This window comes from Physeter macrocephalus, chromosome 4, assembly GCF_002837175.3.
Source record: "Physeter macrocephalus isolate SW-GA chromosome 4, ASM283717v5, whole genome shotgun sequence".
Taxonomy (NCBI): Eukaryota; Metazoa; Chordata; class Mammalia; order Artiodactyla; family Physeteridae; genus Physeter; species Physeter macrocephalus.
This window is the reverse complement of record NC_041217.1, coordinates 103,664,920-103,682,880: the sequence shown is the minus strand read 5'-3', so window position 1 is coordinate 103,682,880 and position 17,961 is coordinate 103,664,920. Positions and strand designations below refer to the sequence as shown.

General features: G+C 32.3%; 1 protein-coding gene across 18 annotated transcripts in view; it reads right to left on the bottom strand.

Moving 5' to 3' along the window:
• HFM1 (helicase for meiosis 1) overlaps nt 1-17,961 on the bottom strand; it is a 147,311-nt gene that overhangs the window by 95,886 nt on the left and 33,464 nt on the right. For 17 of the 18 annotated variants that reach the window (XM_028489160.2, XM_028489158.1, XM_028489148.1 and 14 more), the window contains 9 exons: nt 15,619-15,819; nt 15,447-15,535; nt 11,003-11,046; nt 10,794-10,895; nt 10,241-10,386; nt 9,201-9,295; nt 8,436-8,569; nt 7,592-7,639; nt 3,275-3,355 (listed from right to left, as the gene is read on the bottom strand). In XM_028489160.2, coding sequence (XP_028344961.1) covers nt 3,275-3,355; nt 7,592-7,639; nt 8,436-8,569; nt 9,201-9,295; nt 10,241-10,386; nt 10,794-10,895; nt 11,003-11,046; nt 15,447-15,535; nt 15,619-15,819 — 940 coding nt within the window. The remainder of the gene's footprint in view (nt 1-3,274; nt 3,356-7,591; nt 7,640-8,435; nt 8,570-9,200; nt 9,296-10,240; nt 10,387-10,793; nt 10,896-11,002; nt 11,047-15,446; nt 15,536-15,618; nt 15,820-17,961) is intronic. The other variant, XM_028489151.1, reaches the window with a different exon arrangement.

Genomic DNA, 17,961 nt, shown 5'->3' with positions numbered 1-17,961 from the left:
ACTAACAAGATATTTATCTGGGAGAGGGCTTAAAACCAAAGGAATAAGCACACACAAAATATTTATAAAAACCACATACTGGGCCATAAAACAAGTCTCAACAATTCTCAAAAGATTGAAATCATACTGAAAATATTATCTGATACAAAGCAACTGTATCAAATATCAAAAACAACAGCAACAACAACAAAACTGAAAAGAAAAATAACTAGAAAACCATCATATGTACAGAAATTAAGAACTAGATTTTCCAAATAATCCATAGGTCAAAGAAAAAATAATGGAAATTAGAAAATACAACAAACTGATTGATAATGAAACCATTACAAATCACAGCTAATAAAAATTCTTAGCCTTAAATAAATATATAATATTCCTATACATTTACATAAACCTTTATTTCCTGTAAATATACAGTATATGCATTCCTATAAAATTTTGTATTCTATAAACTGCATACCAAAAATAACAAGGCTTATGGGAAAAAGTATTGAGGCAAACAACTAAAAAATTCATACAACCTTATAACAAGAGCACTAACCTAAATGATCCTAATAAAAATATTAGCACAGTTAAAAAGACACGTTAAATTCCTCATAAAGTTATATATACATACATGTATGTAACACTTTATGTGTGTGTGTTTTAAGTAGCTTGATGGTGTAGGGTGTAACAAGAGTTGAGGCTGCTGAGTTAATAAACACAAAGGACAAAATGTCCAAAGATTGGGCATTGCATAATATGTGCTTTCAAAGCAGAGTACATGACCAACCTGGGTCCAGAGGAGAAACAGGTAAAACGGCATCATGTACAATACTGTATTCCTCTGAAAACTCAGCTACATTCAGCTAGAATGTATATTTTATGTTAAGCTGCTGTGATGGTTAATTTTATGTGTCAACTTAACTGGGCCACAGGGTGCCCAGATATTTGGTCAAATATTATTCTGGGTATGTCTGTAAAGATGTTTTGGATATTAACATTTAAATTGATAGACTGAACACTGATAGAACATTAGTGCTCTTTGCAATATTAATGGATTTCCATTTAAAAGATTTCTGTGGGCAAATAAGAATGTAAAAATCTTAGGCTAATCAATTTCAGCTCTTTTTTACTACCTTTCTTCTTAGCACCTTTAATATGCTACTGAACCCCATGAATCTCCTAGAGAAGATAGTTTAGAGTAAAACTGCATTCTCTATTTTAATTTGGAATCTCTCTCCCCCCACCCCCAGAACACTCACTAAGATAAATTGGTGTATGACATGAAGATCTAAATAGATTTTCACTATACCATTTATTGAAACATCAATCCCAAGGCAGGTCTCAATTTTAATGTGCAAAAGAAGCATCCAGGGAACAAGCTTAAAATCTAAATTACTAGGTTTTACTCCTAGAAGGTGAGGTTTGTAGGTCTGGAGTAGGGTTCATTAATTTCATTTTTAACATAACAGCAGCCTCAGTTGACTTTGAGAGGAAGTAGTTAACTCAACCACACTTTAGGAAACATTACCCTGCTACGTGATAAGGAATATTTTCAGCTCCAAGATTGGATTGTCCTTTTGGACATTCCTTCCTGGACATGGAATGAGTGAGGAATGAAAGAGGAACCAAAGACATCAAACATTTTATAATAGGCTTAACAAACCGGTTATGCTATTGAGAATAAGAGGCAAGTAGAGATACATTTTCCTAACCTTGGACAAAAAAGAGCAACGACTCATGTTTTCAGAGGAATTTTTTTTGCTGTAAATGTTCATTATCCCATTTCATCATCACAACAACCCTGTAAGGTAAGTAGGACATGTAATATATTCTTGTTTTACAGATAAATAAACTAAGGCTCAGTGAGCATAAGGTCACAGCTAGCATAGTGGCAGAACTGGGACTGAAATCCAGGCATTTGGAACACAAATTTTATGTTCATTCCACTGTATAGTATTCCAGGTCAAATTAACTGTTATACGCTCTGGGTGTCAAGTTTCATGTCATATATGTAAGAAAAGATTTCCAATAGAAAACTAACATTGAAATGTCATAGCAAAGGTGAGAGACCAGGATCAAAACTACAATTCATTTACATAATGACCATAGCTTAAGCTGTGAAGGTAAATTATGTTTTCAAAGAAATTATCATAAACTGGGAATAAAGGTCCAACATCTACATATTTAAGAAGCCCATAGTAAAGCAAAAAACGTCAGCAAAGAGAAATTGATTAAAGAAGCAGAAAGAGAATCAAAAGAATGTTAAAAAGAAGAAAATTAATCAGGTAGTATTCACTGATGATTGAGAAAGAGGACAAATATTACACATATCATTTATTAGGTATGTTTAAAGGCAGAAGGAATGTTATCAGTGGATTCAAGAAGTTCCACAGGGAAAGAATGATAGTGGGAATAAGATTCTTGAGAATTAAAGTATCTGAAGAATACATGAAGAAGTTATATTAGTGATTCTCATGCCCCCTTTAGTGAGACATCCTAGAATACAAAGAAGGTAATTCTCACAAACAAATTAGGTTTATCAGAATGAGAACCATGGGAGAGGAAAAAAATGTTATAAATCTAGGGCTGAGAGTTAGGGAGGTAAATTGTTTCAAAAAACCTTATACAAAAAAATACAAATAAAAACATAATACAAAATCATACATTTCTATAGTACAGTTGCAAGTATGTGAAAATACATTTTAAAATGGAAGGATACATGAAATGTTAACAGATAGTCAGATTCTGATTTTTTTAAACTTTCCTATACTTCCCAATTTTTATTCAGTAAAGTATCTCTTCTTAAAAAGTTTAATTTGTTATAATGAAGTCAATATTTTCCCCCAAGAAACTTCTAATCATGAGTGGTAAAAACTACAAAACATTCTTTCTTGCTTCTGTTATACCCTATATAGAATCAAAAAGAGAGAGACAGAGAGAAAAGGAGCCTAAGTAACCATCCAGATAAGCCATGTTTGAATAATTAAGAATTGGCAAAAGGATAGCTACAAGAGTTATGACAGGACTGAAGCAACCCAAAGATTTGAGCATTTTAATCCTCTGCTAAAAGTCACCGGAGTTAGCGAACACAAATTCCGTGCCTGTCAAAAAGAAGCTCTATAATTTAGAAATAGGACTCGTATAAATTGATCATGCTAATAATGATGATACCCTGTTGAGAACTGAAACAATTTAATTTTACCATCATCTAACTTTTAGTAGAAAAAAATTTTTAATTTAGCCTTAAGTAAGCAATTGTTAAATTTACTAACAATGATGGAAAAATTACCAGTTGGTTTGAAATTAACATCTTCATCCATCTTTATCAGGTCCAGAGATGATAAATCATTCAGATTCTTCAAACATAATTCTGTTCAATTATAGAAAACATATTCTTTACTTTAGTAAAATAAAGAAGCAACACAAAATAGAATTCATTATAAAATATCCTGAAGGTGTATTTCTGTGTAATTGTTCTGGGAAGAACTGTAGTCCCTATTTAAGTGGTTAAAAAAAAAAACAACTCATTTAAACAAAAGAGGTGACTAATATGCTGAAAAAATTTTCTAACAGTAAAAATAATACAAATAATAAAAATAACACTCAAGTGATAACATTTACAACTTGGAGCTTTTAAAATGATATATTTGTACTATCTCATTTAATCCTCAAAACACAACATGACGGGTATTAATATTATTTCATATACAAGTTAGGAAATTAAAGAATAGAGAAGCTAAGTGACTTGCTCCAGGTCTAAATAACTGTTTTGCCATTTGACTTTCAATATGGCAGCAGTTTTTCTTTTTAAAAATGCTTTAAGATATATACACAAAGTATAAAGAGTGAAATAGTTCTACAGAGATTGTTCAAAAAACACCAGTCTTTCCCCTCCTCCTAGTTTGCCACACTCTCTTCAGGTAACCACTATGACTATTTTAGCTGATGTTTCTAGTATTTACTTCAGCATCTCTGAATATGACACTAGTGCACCTGGAAGGAACCTCTGAATAGGAAGCAATGCAAGTTCACTCTCACTAATTGATGGGGATCAGAGCAATTGTAGTAACCTGTTGCATTCACTGTTCTCTCTGTTCCCTGCTATAAAGACACAGACCTACTAGAGAATGGACTTGAGGATATGGGGAGGGGGAAGGGTAAGCTGTGACAAAGTGAGAGAGTGGCATGGACATATATACACTACCAAACGTAAAATAGATAGCTAGTGGGAAGCAGCCGCATAGCACAGGGAGATCAGCGGGGTGGTCTATGGCCACCTGGAGGGGTGGGATAGGGAGGGTGGGGGGGAGGGAGACGCAAGACGGAAGAGATATGGGAACATATGTATATGTATAACTGATTCACTTTGTTATAAAGCAGAAACTAACACACCATTGTAAAGCAATTATACGCCAATAAAGATGTTAAAAAAAAAAAAAAGCCCAGGAGACTTGAGGCAGTTAACAGCAGAGAGTGGGAATACCACAACCTATTCAATGTTATATAGAATAGCCACTCACAAAAACATAGCCCTTAGAAAGCAGGGTTCTTTGAAAAATACTTTAATTTAAGCAACATTGCTAAGGCAGCTTGATGTTTTAAGTGTTTGGTTAAGTAAGGCTTTTGAAGCCTTTGCTAATTTTCTTAATTACCCACTATTAAATTAACATTCAGTGGCCATCAACAAAAGTCTACACATAATAAATGCTGGAGAGGGTGTGGAGAAAAAGGAACCTTCCTACACTGTTGGTGGGAATGTAAATTGGTAGAGCCACTAGGGAGAACAGTATGGAGGTTCCTTAAAAAACTAAAAACAGAGTTACCATATGATCCTACAATCCCACTCCTGGGCATAAATCCAGAGAAAACTATAATTTGAAAAGATACATGCACCCCAATGTTCACTGCAGCACTATTTACAATAGTCAAGACATGGAAGCAACCTGAATGTCCATCAACAGATGAATGGATAAAGAAGATGTGATATATATATATACACACACACACACACACACACACACACACACACAATGGAATATTACTCAGACATAAAAGAGAATGAAATAATGCCATTTGTGGCAACATGGATGGATGGATGCGATGGACCCAGAGATTATCATACTAAGTGAAGTAAGCAAGACAGAGAAAGACAAATATCACATATCACTTATATGTAGAATCTAAAAAAAAAAAAATAATACAAATGAACTTATTTACTAAACAGGAAGAGACTCACAGACATAGAAAACAAACTTATGGTTACCAAAGGGGAAAGAGGGGGAGGGATAAATTAGGAGGTTGGAATTAACATGTACACACTACTATACATAAAATAGATAACCAACAAGGACCTACTGTATAAGCACAGGAAACTATACTCAATATTTTGTAATAATCTATAAGGGAAAAGAATCTGAAAAAATATATACATATATATAAAACTGAATCACTATACTGTACACCTGAAACTAACACGACATTGTAAATCAACTACACTTAAATAAAAAAAAAAACCAATGCTCTCAAGTTTCAACTTTAAAAAAATTAATATTCAGTAAGTTAATCAAACAAGAATGCTTGCTATATGCTGAGCACTATTCTAAGCTTAAAGTTTATAGTAGTGAACAAGGCAAGGTTCTTCCTCTATAAAACTTGTATTTTACTGAAGAAAGCAATCAATATCAAATAAATAATATAATTTCAGGTATTGAAAAGTATTACGAGGGAGGGAAAGATTGGGAGTTTGGGAATGACATGTACACACCACTATATTTAAAACAGATAACCAACAAAGACCTACTGTATAGCACAAGGAACTTCGCTCAATATTCTGTAATAACCTAAATGGGAAAAGAATTTGAAAAAGAATAGATACATGTATATGTATAACTGAACCAGTGTGCTGTACACCTGAAACTAACACAACAGTGTTACTCAACTATACTCCAATATAAAATAAAAATTTAAAAAAAAGAAAGGTATTATGAAGGAAAATAAAGCTGAGAAAGGAACTAAAGAATAACAGAGTTTTTTTAGCTTTTATTTAATTAAGCTTAAGTGTATTTCAGATACACAGCTTATTTCTGATTAAAGTAAGGATGTAGTCATCCTAATTTTCAACATAAACACATCACCTTTTCCAAGAGCAGGAAAACAGCAGTAACAATATGGAAATTGTTTTTCCTTTGTCTCTGTAAATGTGGGTTTAAATAAGGTAGTCCAGGAAGGTCTCTCTGAGGAGTTGATATGTAAACAAAGACCTGAATGAAATGAAGGTTCAGGCCATGTAAAATATGCAAGAAGTGTTTCAAGAATAAAGAGAGTGCAAGGACCTGAAGTGCAAACAAGCTTGATGTGGTTAAGAAACAGAAAGATAGCCAATTTGGACAGATTGGAATAAATGAGGGGAAAGTGACACGAGAAGAAGTTAGAGAAATAGGCATGGGGATACCAAATAGGACTTTGTGGGTTCTGGTGAAAGTTTGCATTTTATTCTAAGAGTGATGGGACAGCTACTGGAGGATACTGAGTAAGAAAGTATAACCAAATTTAGGAAACAGCATATTCTATGCTAAAGACCCTTCCTAAGAAATTTAAGGCAGACCTCCAAGGAAACCAAAACATTCTATCCAGTTATATAATAAATATGGCTATCCTTTATAGGCTAAACTTAGCCACGTATAATAACTGAAAATAAGACAAATATGAACTGTTAAGAACATTTAAGAAAAGTTTAATCTTTAGAGTTACCAGAATATAGCAAGATATTTCTTGGTCTGTCTCATTTTGTGTATTTGATCATTATGATAAAAAATATATGCTTTTAAAACTCCATTACAAATTTGGTCAATACATAAAGAATAATACAACTATATTATAGATCTGTTTCTCAACAGCTGCATCATGAACATAAGCTATTGCTAATCAGCATGTTTTAACAATATATTTATTCTTTAAGAAAGACAATTTTACTGCTTCATCCTTATCTCTGCATTTTTATTTGCCATATGTGTATATCCAAGTAGAGAATAAATTTAAATTGGCTAAATATTTTTAGGGATCTAACATATTTTCTTTTCCTGGAAGACAGTCTCAATACAATGAAGAGGCAGCAATTTCTACTCCTAATAAACGCTTAACAAGCTTTTGATATTTTAAAAGATAGGTAATGAAATACTGAGTGATTAACTGAAAACTAAAACTGAGGTTTGATAGGAATACTTCATTAGCACAGATTAGGATAAGAAGCCCATAATCAAGCTTGGCTTATATTTTCAACTAAAATTAAACTAGAAAAGGAACATAAAGAGTTGAGTATCTATAGGCAACATTTCCAAAGACCAGGATCATTTTTAAAATAAAAACAAACCAAGTTAACATGTTATACAAAGGAAGATATTCTGATAGAATTAATAAATAGATTAATTCCGAAAAAAAGTACATGTGCCAAGCTTTATTTACCTGTGAAAAAGAAATCCATATTTTCTTTTCTGCAAACAAGGTTACTTTAAAAAATACTTTACCAGAGCATTCTTACTTTCATAATAACTAGACTTTTTCATTAAAATTTATAGAATATAATTTTTTAGAAGGAAATGCATCTAACCTTGTAATTTTGATTCAATTCCATCTTTGCTCAATCCAGATGCAAAACCTATATAAGTTATGACAATTTATTAAAAATAAAATAGAATGAGATGAATTCATCTTCATAGGCTCACTTTATACCACAGTTAACTAGAAAAGAGTAATCTAACTCAATCTTAAATAGAAGAAAAAAGTAGCTTAAAGTTAAAACAAGGCTTAAACATCTATAGAAAATAACCACTGTTGTGAAATCCTTTCACTATCAATTGGCTATCTCTTGTTCATTTTATTGTACAACAGTGACCAGGACTACAACATGTATTTTTTTTCCTTAGAGGTCTGAAAGTTTTGAACCTGTGTGTATTAGAATGGTATTATAACACGGCAGGTTTTAATTTGATATTCTGCAATCCCAAGCATTTTTATTTTATAACCTGTACCACGTGAAAGAACCCTCTAGAAGCAACATAACCATATGTGTGCTAGCTTTAGAAGAAGAAAATTCCAGCAGCAACAGTATTACTATACTTTGATTTGAACAACAGTTCAGACAAAATTCAAAACTTCTTCTTGACTTTAACTTATTTTAAATAATTTTAGGCATTTAAAAAATTTTTATTGAGATAATTTTTTTCTAAAAGATCTATTTTTAATGGTGTTCATTTCAAGCCTTATTAAAAGACTAGAAGTAAAACAGATAAAGATTTCTCACGTTTCTCTACTCTTGCTCTAACTGTATTTGTTATAATTGTTTTTACTTCTGCTACCTATTAGTTTCTATAATCTATTGTGTGACTTATTAGTATAAAGTAGGCCCAATTGGCTTGATAAAATTACTACTCTTCAAAATCAAAGTAACAAACCATAATGAGATGGATTTTTCAAGGCTCTGATATAAAGCAAGGTTGATCGTATCCATTCCAAAGCAATATTCACATCTGTGATGGTATGCAATACTATCTCCGCATTTAAATGCTCAATAAGATGTCTGTGCAAACTAATGGAAAAAAAAAACTTTTCATTAGTAATATATATTTCAGTGCCATACAACTCTTACTTGTTTAGAATAATATTTCAATAATTCAATAATACAATTGAATAATATTGTTACTTTAATAATTCATGAAAGTTAACTTAATTTTCAAAAATATGACAAAACCTTAAAATGTCAGTTTAACTTTTAAAAAGATTATAGATTTCTCTCTACTCCATGGATCTAGAAGACATTATTGCTTAAAAAAAGGGTGGGGAGTGGATTACATCCTATTTTCCCCAAAAGTATTATAATCAAACACTTTATTAAAAAGTCTCAGGTTGCCTGTCTCCTACTATTATGCAAATTTTAAAGATGTAAAAAGATGTGAAAATTACATCCCTCCCATTACTAATTTGGCCTTTTATAACAAGGATACATGCAACTGCATGCTAAGAAGCATTGCTGAACAAAGATATTACACTATCTCTTTTTTAACTATTAAATTTCTTAAAAGTACACAAACTTTATAATTAGATTATTGAAAAGTTTCAAGAAAATGGCCTTAGAAAATCCCCTAATACATTAAAAGGAAAAATATAGCCTATATTAACATTAACATATTAACATCTTTTAGGAATATTTTCCATATTACCTGCTTTCTACAGTGTCACTACAAGCTAGCATCTGAATATACTTCTCTTTTGTACTTAACCGAGTCATAATAACTGCAGTAGCTGTAGTGTCAAACTGGAAGAAAAAAAAAAAGAAAAAGAAAACAGAGAAATTTAGTAAAGAAAAGCACATGTTGATACCAGTCTTCTTCAATAACTCAAGATTTTCATTTTATATTAAACAGTTCCCTGTCTTAAACAACAGGTCATAAAGGCCTTAAAAATATTTCTGAATTTGAATGTTAACTGAAAATTTGACTTAAAAACCTTCCAAGAGTATAGATGTAAAAGTACCACTTTGGTTTCAATGTAACATAATTTTGGCATTAGTAAAATCAAAACAAACTTAGGTAACTGGTTAAAAGCTGCAAGATTTGGTGCAATTTACATATAATCTAATTTATCCTATAATAATTATAAATTTGTATGACATAATATTTTGATATTCTTTGAAAAGATATTCTTCCTAAGTTTTCCCTTAGTACCTATATGAATGACTTGTTTATTCAAGAATTTGTCAGATTAGGCCATGTTTTGTAATGTGTATGGGCTGATTTTTAATTGTCACAATATCTTGGGACCACTATTGGCATTTTGTGCTAGGATCCAGGGATGGTACATGTTCTGCAATGTATGACAGTCCTACACAATGAAAAACTGTCCCATCAAAAATGCCAATAGCATCCCTATTCAGAATAAAAAACAAACAAAAACAAAAAAACCTCAAAACCAAAAAAACCCTTTAACAGCATACACATTAATAAACCCAACCATTTATCAACCCAACCATTCATCAACCAGTGGGAGCTTAGAGGGCATGAAGGGAGTATGTCTCCTTTGGTGAGACTTGTTTTACTTCTACTCCTCCATTAAAGTAGATTTTCTTAGTTACATTTATGTTTAAACCTAATCTAAACGTGAAATGTTAATCTTCTGTTTAACACAAAATACACAATTTTTTTTTTTTGCTTTTTATCTTGTCTTTAAAATAAATTACAAAAAGTGAAACACTGTCACTTACTTGAGGTCGACCAGCTCTACCAATCATCTGGAGAATATCTGTTTCACTGTACTCTTCAAACATTCCTCCAGCATAATGCATTGTAGATTTTATAACTACTAGGTGAGCAGGCAAATTTACTCCCATGGCTAAGGTACTGGTAGTAACTGCATCAAATTAAGGAATATTACTTTTAAGTCATATAACTTTATTGCTTCAAGTAAATATTTTCTTGTAAAAGATATATTCTTATAAATGTAATAAAACTCATATATAGGAAATTTAGAATAAAAAGGAAAAAGAAAACAACATTACAATGTAAAATAATATATCTTAAAACCAAAAAGCTACTAATTCTTACTTTTCAAATTGCACTATGTTCAGTAAGATGATAAAGAACTAAAATTGCCAGAGAGTTTACTATAGCACGTATATGTATGGATAGTTATATAATTTTAGATTCTTGGAAGAAAAGCAGAAATAAGTCAGAATACCTGACCTTTTCCTTTTTCCAAAAGATCTTATAATAATATATCTATAATAATATATAATAATATATATACGTTTTACTTACAAAGAACTGGTAGATCTCCAACAGTAAAAGCTCCTTCAACTACTTTTCTATCTGACAGCTCCATACCAGCATGATGATAAGCAACACCATGTATTAAGATATCTATAAAAGAAATATATCATATGTTATGTACTGTTGATATTTCATCAGTATTTGGCTCTTTTTATCTATAGCTGAAAATACTATTCAAAAATTATCTCTAAACCTACCTCTGAGTTTTGAATCTCTTATGGAATATGCACACTTATGTAACCTATTTTAAAAAACACAAAATTATTGAGTTATTCCCATTAACATCAAAACTCTTAGTGTATTAGTTAATTATTTTGAAGATTACAGACATCAAAATATTTTCACAACATCATTTTTTTGAAAACCATCTTTAAGAAGTAGAGAATATCTAACTTTCATACTGAGAAGTCCTTAATTTTATAACTAAGGAAAAAAAAACCTAAATAATCCAATTTTAAAAAGGGCAGAGGATCTGAATAGACATTTTTTTCAAAGATGACATCCAAATGGACAGCAGAACAAGAAAAGGTGCTCAACATCACTAATCATCAGGGAAATGGAAATCAAAACCACAATGAGATATAACCTCACACCTGTCAGAATGGCTATTATCAAAAAGACAACAAATAAGTGTTGGTGAGGATGTGGAGAAAAGGGAATCCTCATGCACTATTGGTGGGAATGTAAATTAATGCAGCCACTATGGAAAACAATATGGAGATTCCACAAAAATTTTAAAATAGAACTACCATATGATCCAGCAATTTCACTCCTAAGTATTTATCCAACAAAAACAAAACCACCAATTCAAAAAGACATATACACTCCTATGTTCATTGCAGCATTATTTACAATAGCCATGATATGGAAGCAACCTAAGTGTCCAACAATAGATGAATGGATAAAGAAGATGTGGTACTTGTGTGTGTGTGTGTGTGTGTGTGTGTGTGTGTGTGTATAAAATATTACTCAGCCATAAAAAAGAATGAAATCTTGCCATTTGTGACAACATGGATGAACCTACAGGGTATTATGCTAAGTGAAATAAGTCAGACAGAGAAAGACAAATACCATATGATTTCACTCGTGTGGAATCTAAAAAACAAAACAAATGAACAAACATAAAATAAAAACAGCGTCATAGATACAGAAAACAAACAGGTGGTTGCCAGAGGGGAGAGAGGTGGGTGGAGGAAAGAAATGGGTGAGGGAGATTAAAAGGAACAAACTTCCAGTTATGAAATAAATGAGTCATGGGTACAAAATGTAGAGTATGGGAATATAGTCAATAATTATGTAATATCTTACATAGTGACAGACTTTAACTAGACTTATCATGGTGATCATTTTGAAATGTATGGAAATACTAAATCACTGTGTTGTGTAATAGGAACTAACACAGTGTTCAAGGTCAATTATACTTCAAAAACGAACAAATTCATGGAAAAAGAGATCATATTTGTGGTTACCAAAGGCGAGGGTTTGGGGGGTGGGGAGGGGCAACTGGATGAAGGAGTCAAAAGGCACAAACTTCCAGTTATAAAATAAATAGGTACTAGGGATATAATGTACACCATGATAAATATAATTAACACTGCTGCATGTTACATATAAAAGTTGTTAAGAGAGTAAATCCTAACAGCTCTTATCACAAGTGAAAAACATTTCTATTTCTTTAATTTTGTATCTATATGTATGGATGATGAATATGCACTAAACTTATTGTGGTAATCATTTCATGCTATATGTAAGTCAAATCTTTATTCTGTACACCCTAAACTTATAGAGTGCTATATGTCAATTATATCTCAATAACACTGGGGAAAATAAAGAAATAAATAATTATAAATAAAATCACCAAAAAAAAAAAAGAGAGAAAAATACCCTCAAAGGCTCAGGAAACATTTTCACTATGAGAATACTACCAATTAACTTCCTGAAGTTAACTAAAATTTTTCAAAATATAGAAATATTTTTAAAGTTAAATGCATGATACAACAGAAAAATTATTTTTAAAAAAGCTAAAAAGGGGCTTCCCTGGTGGCGCAGTGGTTGAGAGTCCGCCTGCCAATGCAGGGGACACGGGTTCGTGCCCCGGTCCGGGAAGATTCCACATGCCGTGGAGCAGCTAGGCCCGTGAGCCATGGCCGCTGAGCCTGCGCGTCCGGAGCCTGTGCTCCGCAACGGGAGAGGCCCGCGTAACACACACACACACACACACACACACACACACACACACACAAAGCTAAAGAGACCAGAGTACACAAAAAGTTGGGCATGTTAGACAAGTTTAGAAATCTTAGTAACAGAATCTGGGGTTTATGGGCAAAAAGAAATCTTGTGGGAGCTGCTAGAATGTGACTAGTTAAAGGGGAATTGACATAAGCAGCGGTCTCCTCCCCTAGTCTATAGCAACTCAAAATGGCATTCCACTCCTTTTCACTAATGCTTTTCTCAGGGAATGAAGTAAAAGCCGAACATACAAATGAGAATCTACTCAATATGATAAATATTCTCTAGAGTATAAAACAAAGAGGTAGGTAGAAAGAAATCTATGTTATTGTTATCTTGATAGCAATAATTTCACATTTTCCCTTTCTGTCTACCTCTTAGACCTCATGTACTTTTTTGGCTATAAGCTCTATTTCAGTTTCTCTTTCTCTGGCTCTCTGCTGTATCTTATTGTTTAATCATGCTTTGCTGATGTTTGTAACAAAAGCTGCACCATAGAGTTTTTATCTTATGGCAGTAACTAAGGAGATCAAGTTAAATCCTTAAAGTAGAAGTAAAATTATGAAAATAGTATATACAGCATGGATAGGTGGCTGCATAGGTAATTCTTTAATGCACTAAATGACTAGAGATCCACCCTTTTAGTGGATAGAAAGTCAAATGTCAGAAAGCTAAAGTGGTATCCTCTAGGTTTGGTACACATCTTTGGTTGAAAAGTAACCAGAGGTGTAGCCACAGGGTAGACTGTAATTGGAAAGCTGATCTGATCCAAAGTGAAGAAAAGTACATCCCCTGCCATAGAAAATTAGTCAGAAAAATCAGTATCTGCTTGTATCCACATGTAATGATCTAATCCAATTTTGGTTTGAGGTCTACCACTAAACTTATTTATTTCCAAAAGTTGTTATTAATAATAAGCTAATATTAGTAGTAAGCATGTGCTGGCACTCTGCTGAGTCTTGCTAAGATTGAGGGGTAAATAAGATGACCATGAGTCCTTCTTTCCTCAAGATGTTTACAATCTAAGGAATAGAACAGATATTAAATAACAATTAAACAAAAGCATATTTATTATAATTACAGTAAGTTTTATGAAATAAAAATATAGGGTGCCTGTAAAAGCAAATAAAGGGACACTAAGAATCATGGAAAACTTCTTCAGAAACTGATACTAAAGGTGAGACTTGAAGGATGAATAAGACGTAAAAAACAATTCTGGGCAAAGAAAATATGATTCAGGAAAGCTTTGTGTAGGATAACAGTTTGGTGTATTCACAGAACACATTATACAGGGTACTGCAGGCGATATTAAGTATTTAGGATTTTAGCCTAATGACAACAAGAAACTATTAAAGTGTTTTAGGCAGAAAAATGACATGTTTAGATTTGTAATTTTAAACAATCACTCTGCTATGAATATAACAGATTAAAGTGGGATAAGAGTGCGTTTGTGGTCATCAGATAAAAGGCAAGAGATTAATAATTACTTGAATGGGGGAGGTGGCAGTGCTGATGAAGATAAAATTATATATTTGAGATATATTTATAAGTAAGAATAGACAGGACTTGGTAATTGATTGCCTATGGGGAAGAAGGTGAAGGAGATGTCAATGACAGGTTTCTGCATGAGCAACTAGGGAGATGATAAATAATCAGGATGGGGAACACTGGAGGAGGAACTGATTTGAGAGAAAGAACCAAGGTTCTCTTTTGGACATACTGAGTTTGACATGCCCACAGATATACAATCGGAGATGTCAGGCAGATGGACGGTAGACCTGGAGCTCAAAATGGAGGTCTGTGTTGGAGCTGTAAATTTCTAAATTCACAGACATATATAAATATGTGTATACATATATTCTTTGAACCCATGTGATAATGAGACTCAAATACCTAGGAGTGTGGCATTAGAAAGGATGAACCTTGGATAGAACCCCTAGAATGTTAACATTTAAGAATCAGGTATTATAAGTGAAAAGGGACTGAGAATGAGTAGAAAGCAAAGTAGCAAGAAACATAGTAGAAATGATCATGGAAACACAGAGTCTGGAATTTTTAAATTAGGTGGGAGTGGTCAAATGTGTTAGAAGCTCCTGAGAGATCAATTAACAAGATCAGCTTTAGTAAAAGATTACAACAGATACTGGATTGAAAGTGAGTAAAAAATTGAAGACAGCAATATGAATAATCTTTCAAATCTGGCTATGAAATAAAGAAGACAGGATCACAGTTGCATCAAGATCCATTGTCTTACTTAATCTTCCAACTTACTTTTATCCTTATTTTACAGATGAGGAAACTGAGGCTTAGAGAGGTCAAGTAACTTGAAAAGGTCAACCCAGTTTTCTCATCTTATCTAGGTTATCCCTAAAAGTCTTTCTACCTCCAAGAAAAAATTTTAAAATATACCTCTGTTTCTGTTCCACAGTCATAATAAATTTCGCATCTTTCACAAGAACAGAAGCAGCCTGTTGCACACCTCTCCTTGTTGCACAAAACTAAAAATGAATGAATAATTTTTGTATTAATCATATTAAAAACTGAACATTACACTAAAAAATAAGCAACCAACAAACCATACCACAAGCGTGGGTTTCTGATCAGAGTACGTTTGTATAACACTGGCAATTTTGTAGTTGAGGGTTAAATCAAACTTAAATTCGGTTTGGTTATTACTGCAGGGAAATCCAAGGACCACTTTCTCAAGTTTCACTGGTCTATGTCTCTCGTCCATTTTCAGACATACAGCAGATCTTTCACCATCTGAAAGCCATTCTGCAATCTTTAAATGACAGAAACATACACATTAAATTTTTTTCTAGTAAAGTTTTATGGCTAAAAAGCCCAATTATAGTTCACTTTAAAGTCAAGTTTAAAAATAGTTAGTCAAGTAGTCTTTTTCAACATTACATATTCTAGTGACACTGTTCTATTGATATATTGGTAAATATTTTCAATAACAGTGTTTCAAGATTATACCCACTTTTAACATGGTAAACTTCCAATTAATTATTATTATTTTATTTTATTTTCCTCCTAAGAGTCTAAAGTAAAATTAAAATTAATTTCAACAGAGAAGTCAAATTTCTCACTAGCACTGTGACTTCTTTGCTATTTTTCAGAACGATGCCCAGATATGGCTGACACTTCTTTTGTGTTATCCTAAATATTAGCTGAAGAGTAGCAAAGTAATGATTGGCTTAGATTGGCAAAGGCTGACAACTTTTTTAAACAAAGAACAAATAAACACTGAGAGATGGCAGTGCCAAAAGCACATTTCAGACTCAATGCTAGAGTCCTTAGTTAATTTCTGGAGCTGTGGAGAGCAATCCTTAACTTCACATAGCCTGGTTAGTAATCAGGCTTCCTGCCCTGCTATGAAACTGATTGTTTCTTTGACAGGAAGATAAATTAATGAGTTTTTAATGGCACAGGAAGGAAATAGTAAAACATTTTCAAGGCTCTCATGGGTAGGGATGAGAACAAGAATTTACAGTTTGAGCGGAGCAGAAGGCAAAGGATGAAGGCCTTAACTCAGGGGAAAACTGAGGTAGAAGACTTGTAGAAAGAGACAGAGAGATACCATTCACGGAAGTAGTGATTATCACAAAGGGGAAGAGAGTTTCAAGAATTACAGAGTATTGATATTTTGTAACTGCTTACAAATCAATACGTTTAGTATCCCAATGTGAAAAAAGAGTTAAGTCTATGACCTTGCAGGTTGCAAAAATAGAACTTAAAATAGTTGACAAATATATTAAAAATATTTACTTCGGTAGTAATCAAAGCAGTACAAAATTTTAAAATAAGGTACCATTTCAAATAACAAATTTGAGAACTTTTTAAAAGTAATAATAACAATAATAATTTCATTATTATACTATCCAGCATTAGAATACAGAGAAATGGCTGATGGTAGAGGTATAAATGAATATAACATTTATTGAAAGCACTGTGTTCTTAGAGTTTTATATACCCTTTGACTCAGTTATTCTACTACAGCAGACCATCCTAAGGAAATAATTGTGATGTTTTCTTAGATATAATTTCAGCACTATTTACAATAGCAAAAAATGGAAACAATTTTCCACCATTAAGGTATTAAATAAATTACAATAAAACCACAAAAAATTGTATTAAAGAAGAGTATTTAATAACATGGAAACGTTTGTAGGTAACATGCAAGTCATAAAAGTGTATGTATATTATGATTCTATCAATACATCTAGAAGGACAAATGCTGGGGTTTTTTTATTTACACATACTTTAAAATTTTCTCTATTATTCTTGAATATAAACAAAACAAGTTGTCATTTTAAGAACAAAAAGGATTAACTGTGCTAAACTAAAGATAAAGGCAAAATTCTACATTGGATTAGAGAATACTGTACAGCAGCTTTTGTGGAAACAATTTCTAAGAATTAGCTGGGGGAAAAGTCATATTACAGTAGGCTGAGAAGTAAATAGGAGTAAGAAAGCAGAATGAAATTGTACTACTTTTCAAGTTTGCCAAAAACCTGAAGAAGAAAATTAGGACATGTGTTTGTTATAGAAAGTATAATATTGTACAATTATTTCTTTACATGTTCATGTACCCTATTAACTATGACATCCTCTTCAAGAGCAGGGTCTACATGTTTTCACTTTTGCATCTATCATTAGTGCTTACCACAATTCCAGGCACATAGAATTGGGGGTAACATAACACCTCATATTATGAAGTGTCTAAAACCCATGAAAGTATGACTTTTAGATACTATTAAACAATAGACTTGCACCAAACATATTTTATTAAACCCAATCAACCAAATTTTATGGCCTTAATGCTGTCATACCTATGAGATCTAACCATAACTTTCCACGATACAACTTTCCTATTAAATTGGTTAGATGATTTACAGAAAAAAAAAAAAACCTCACTTTT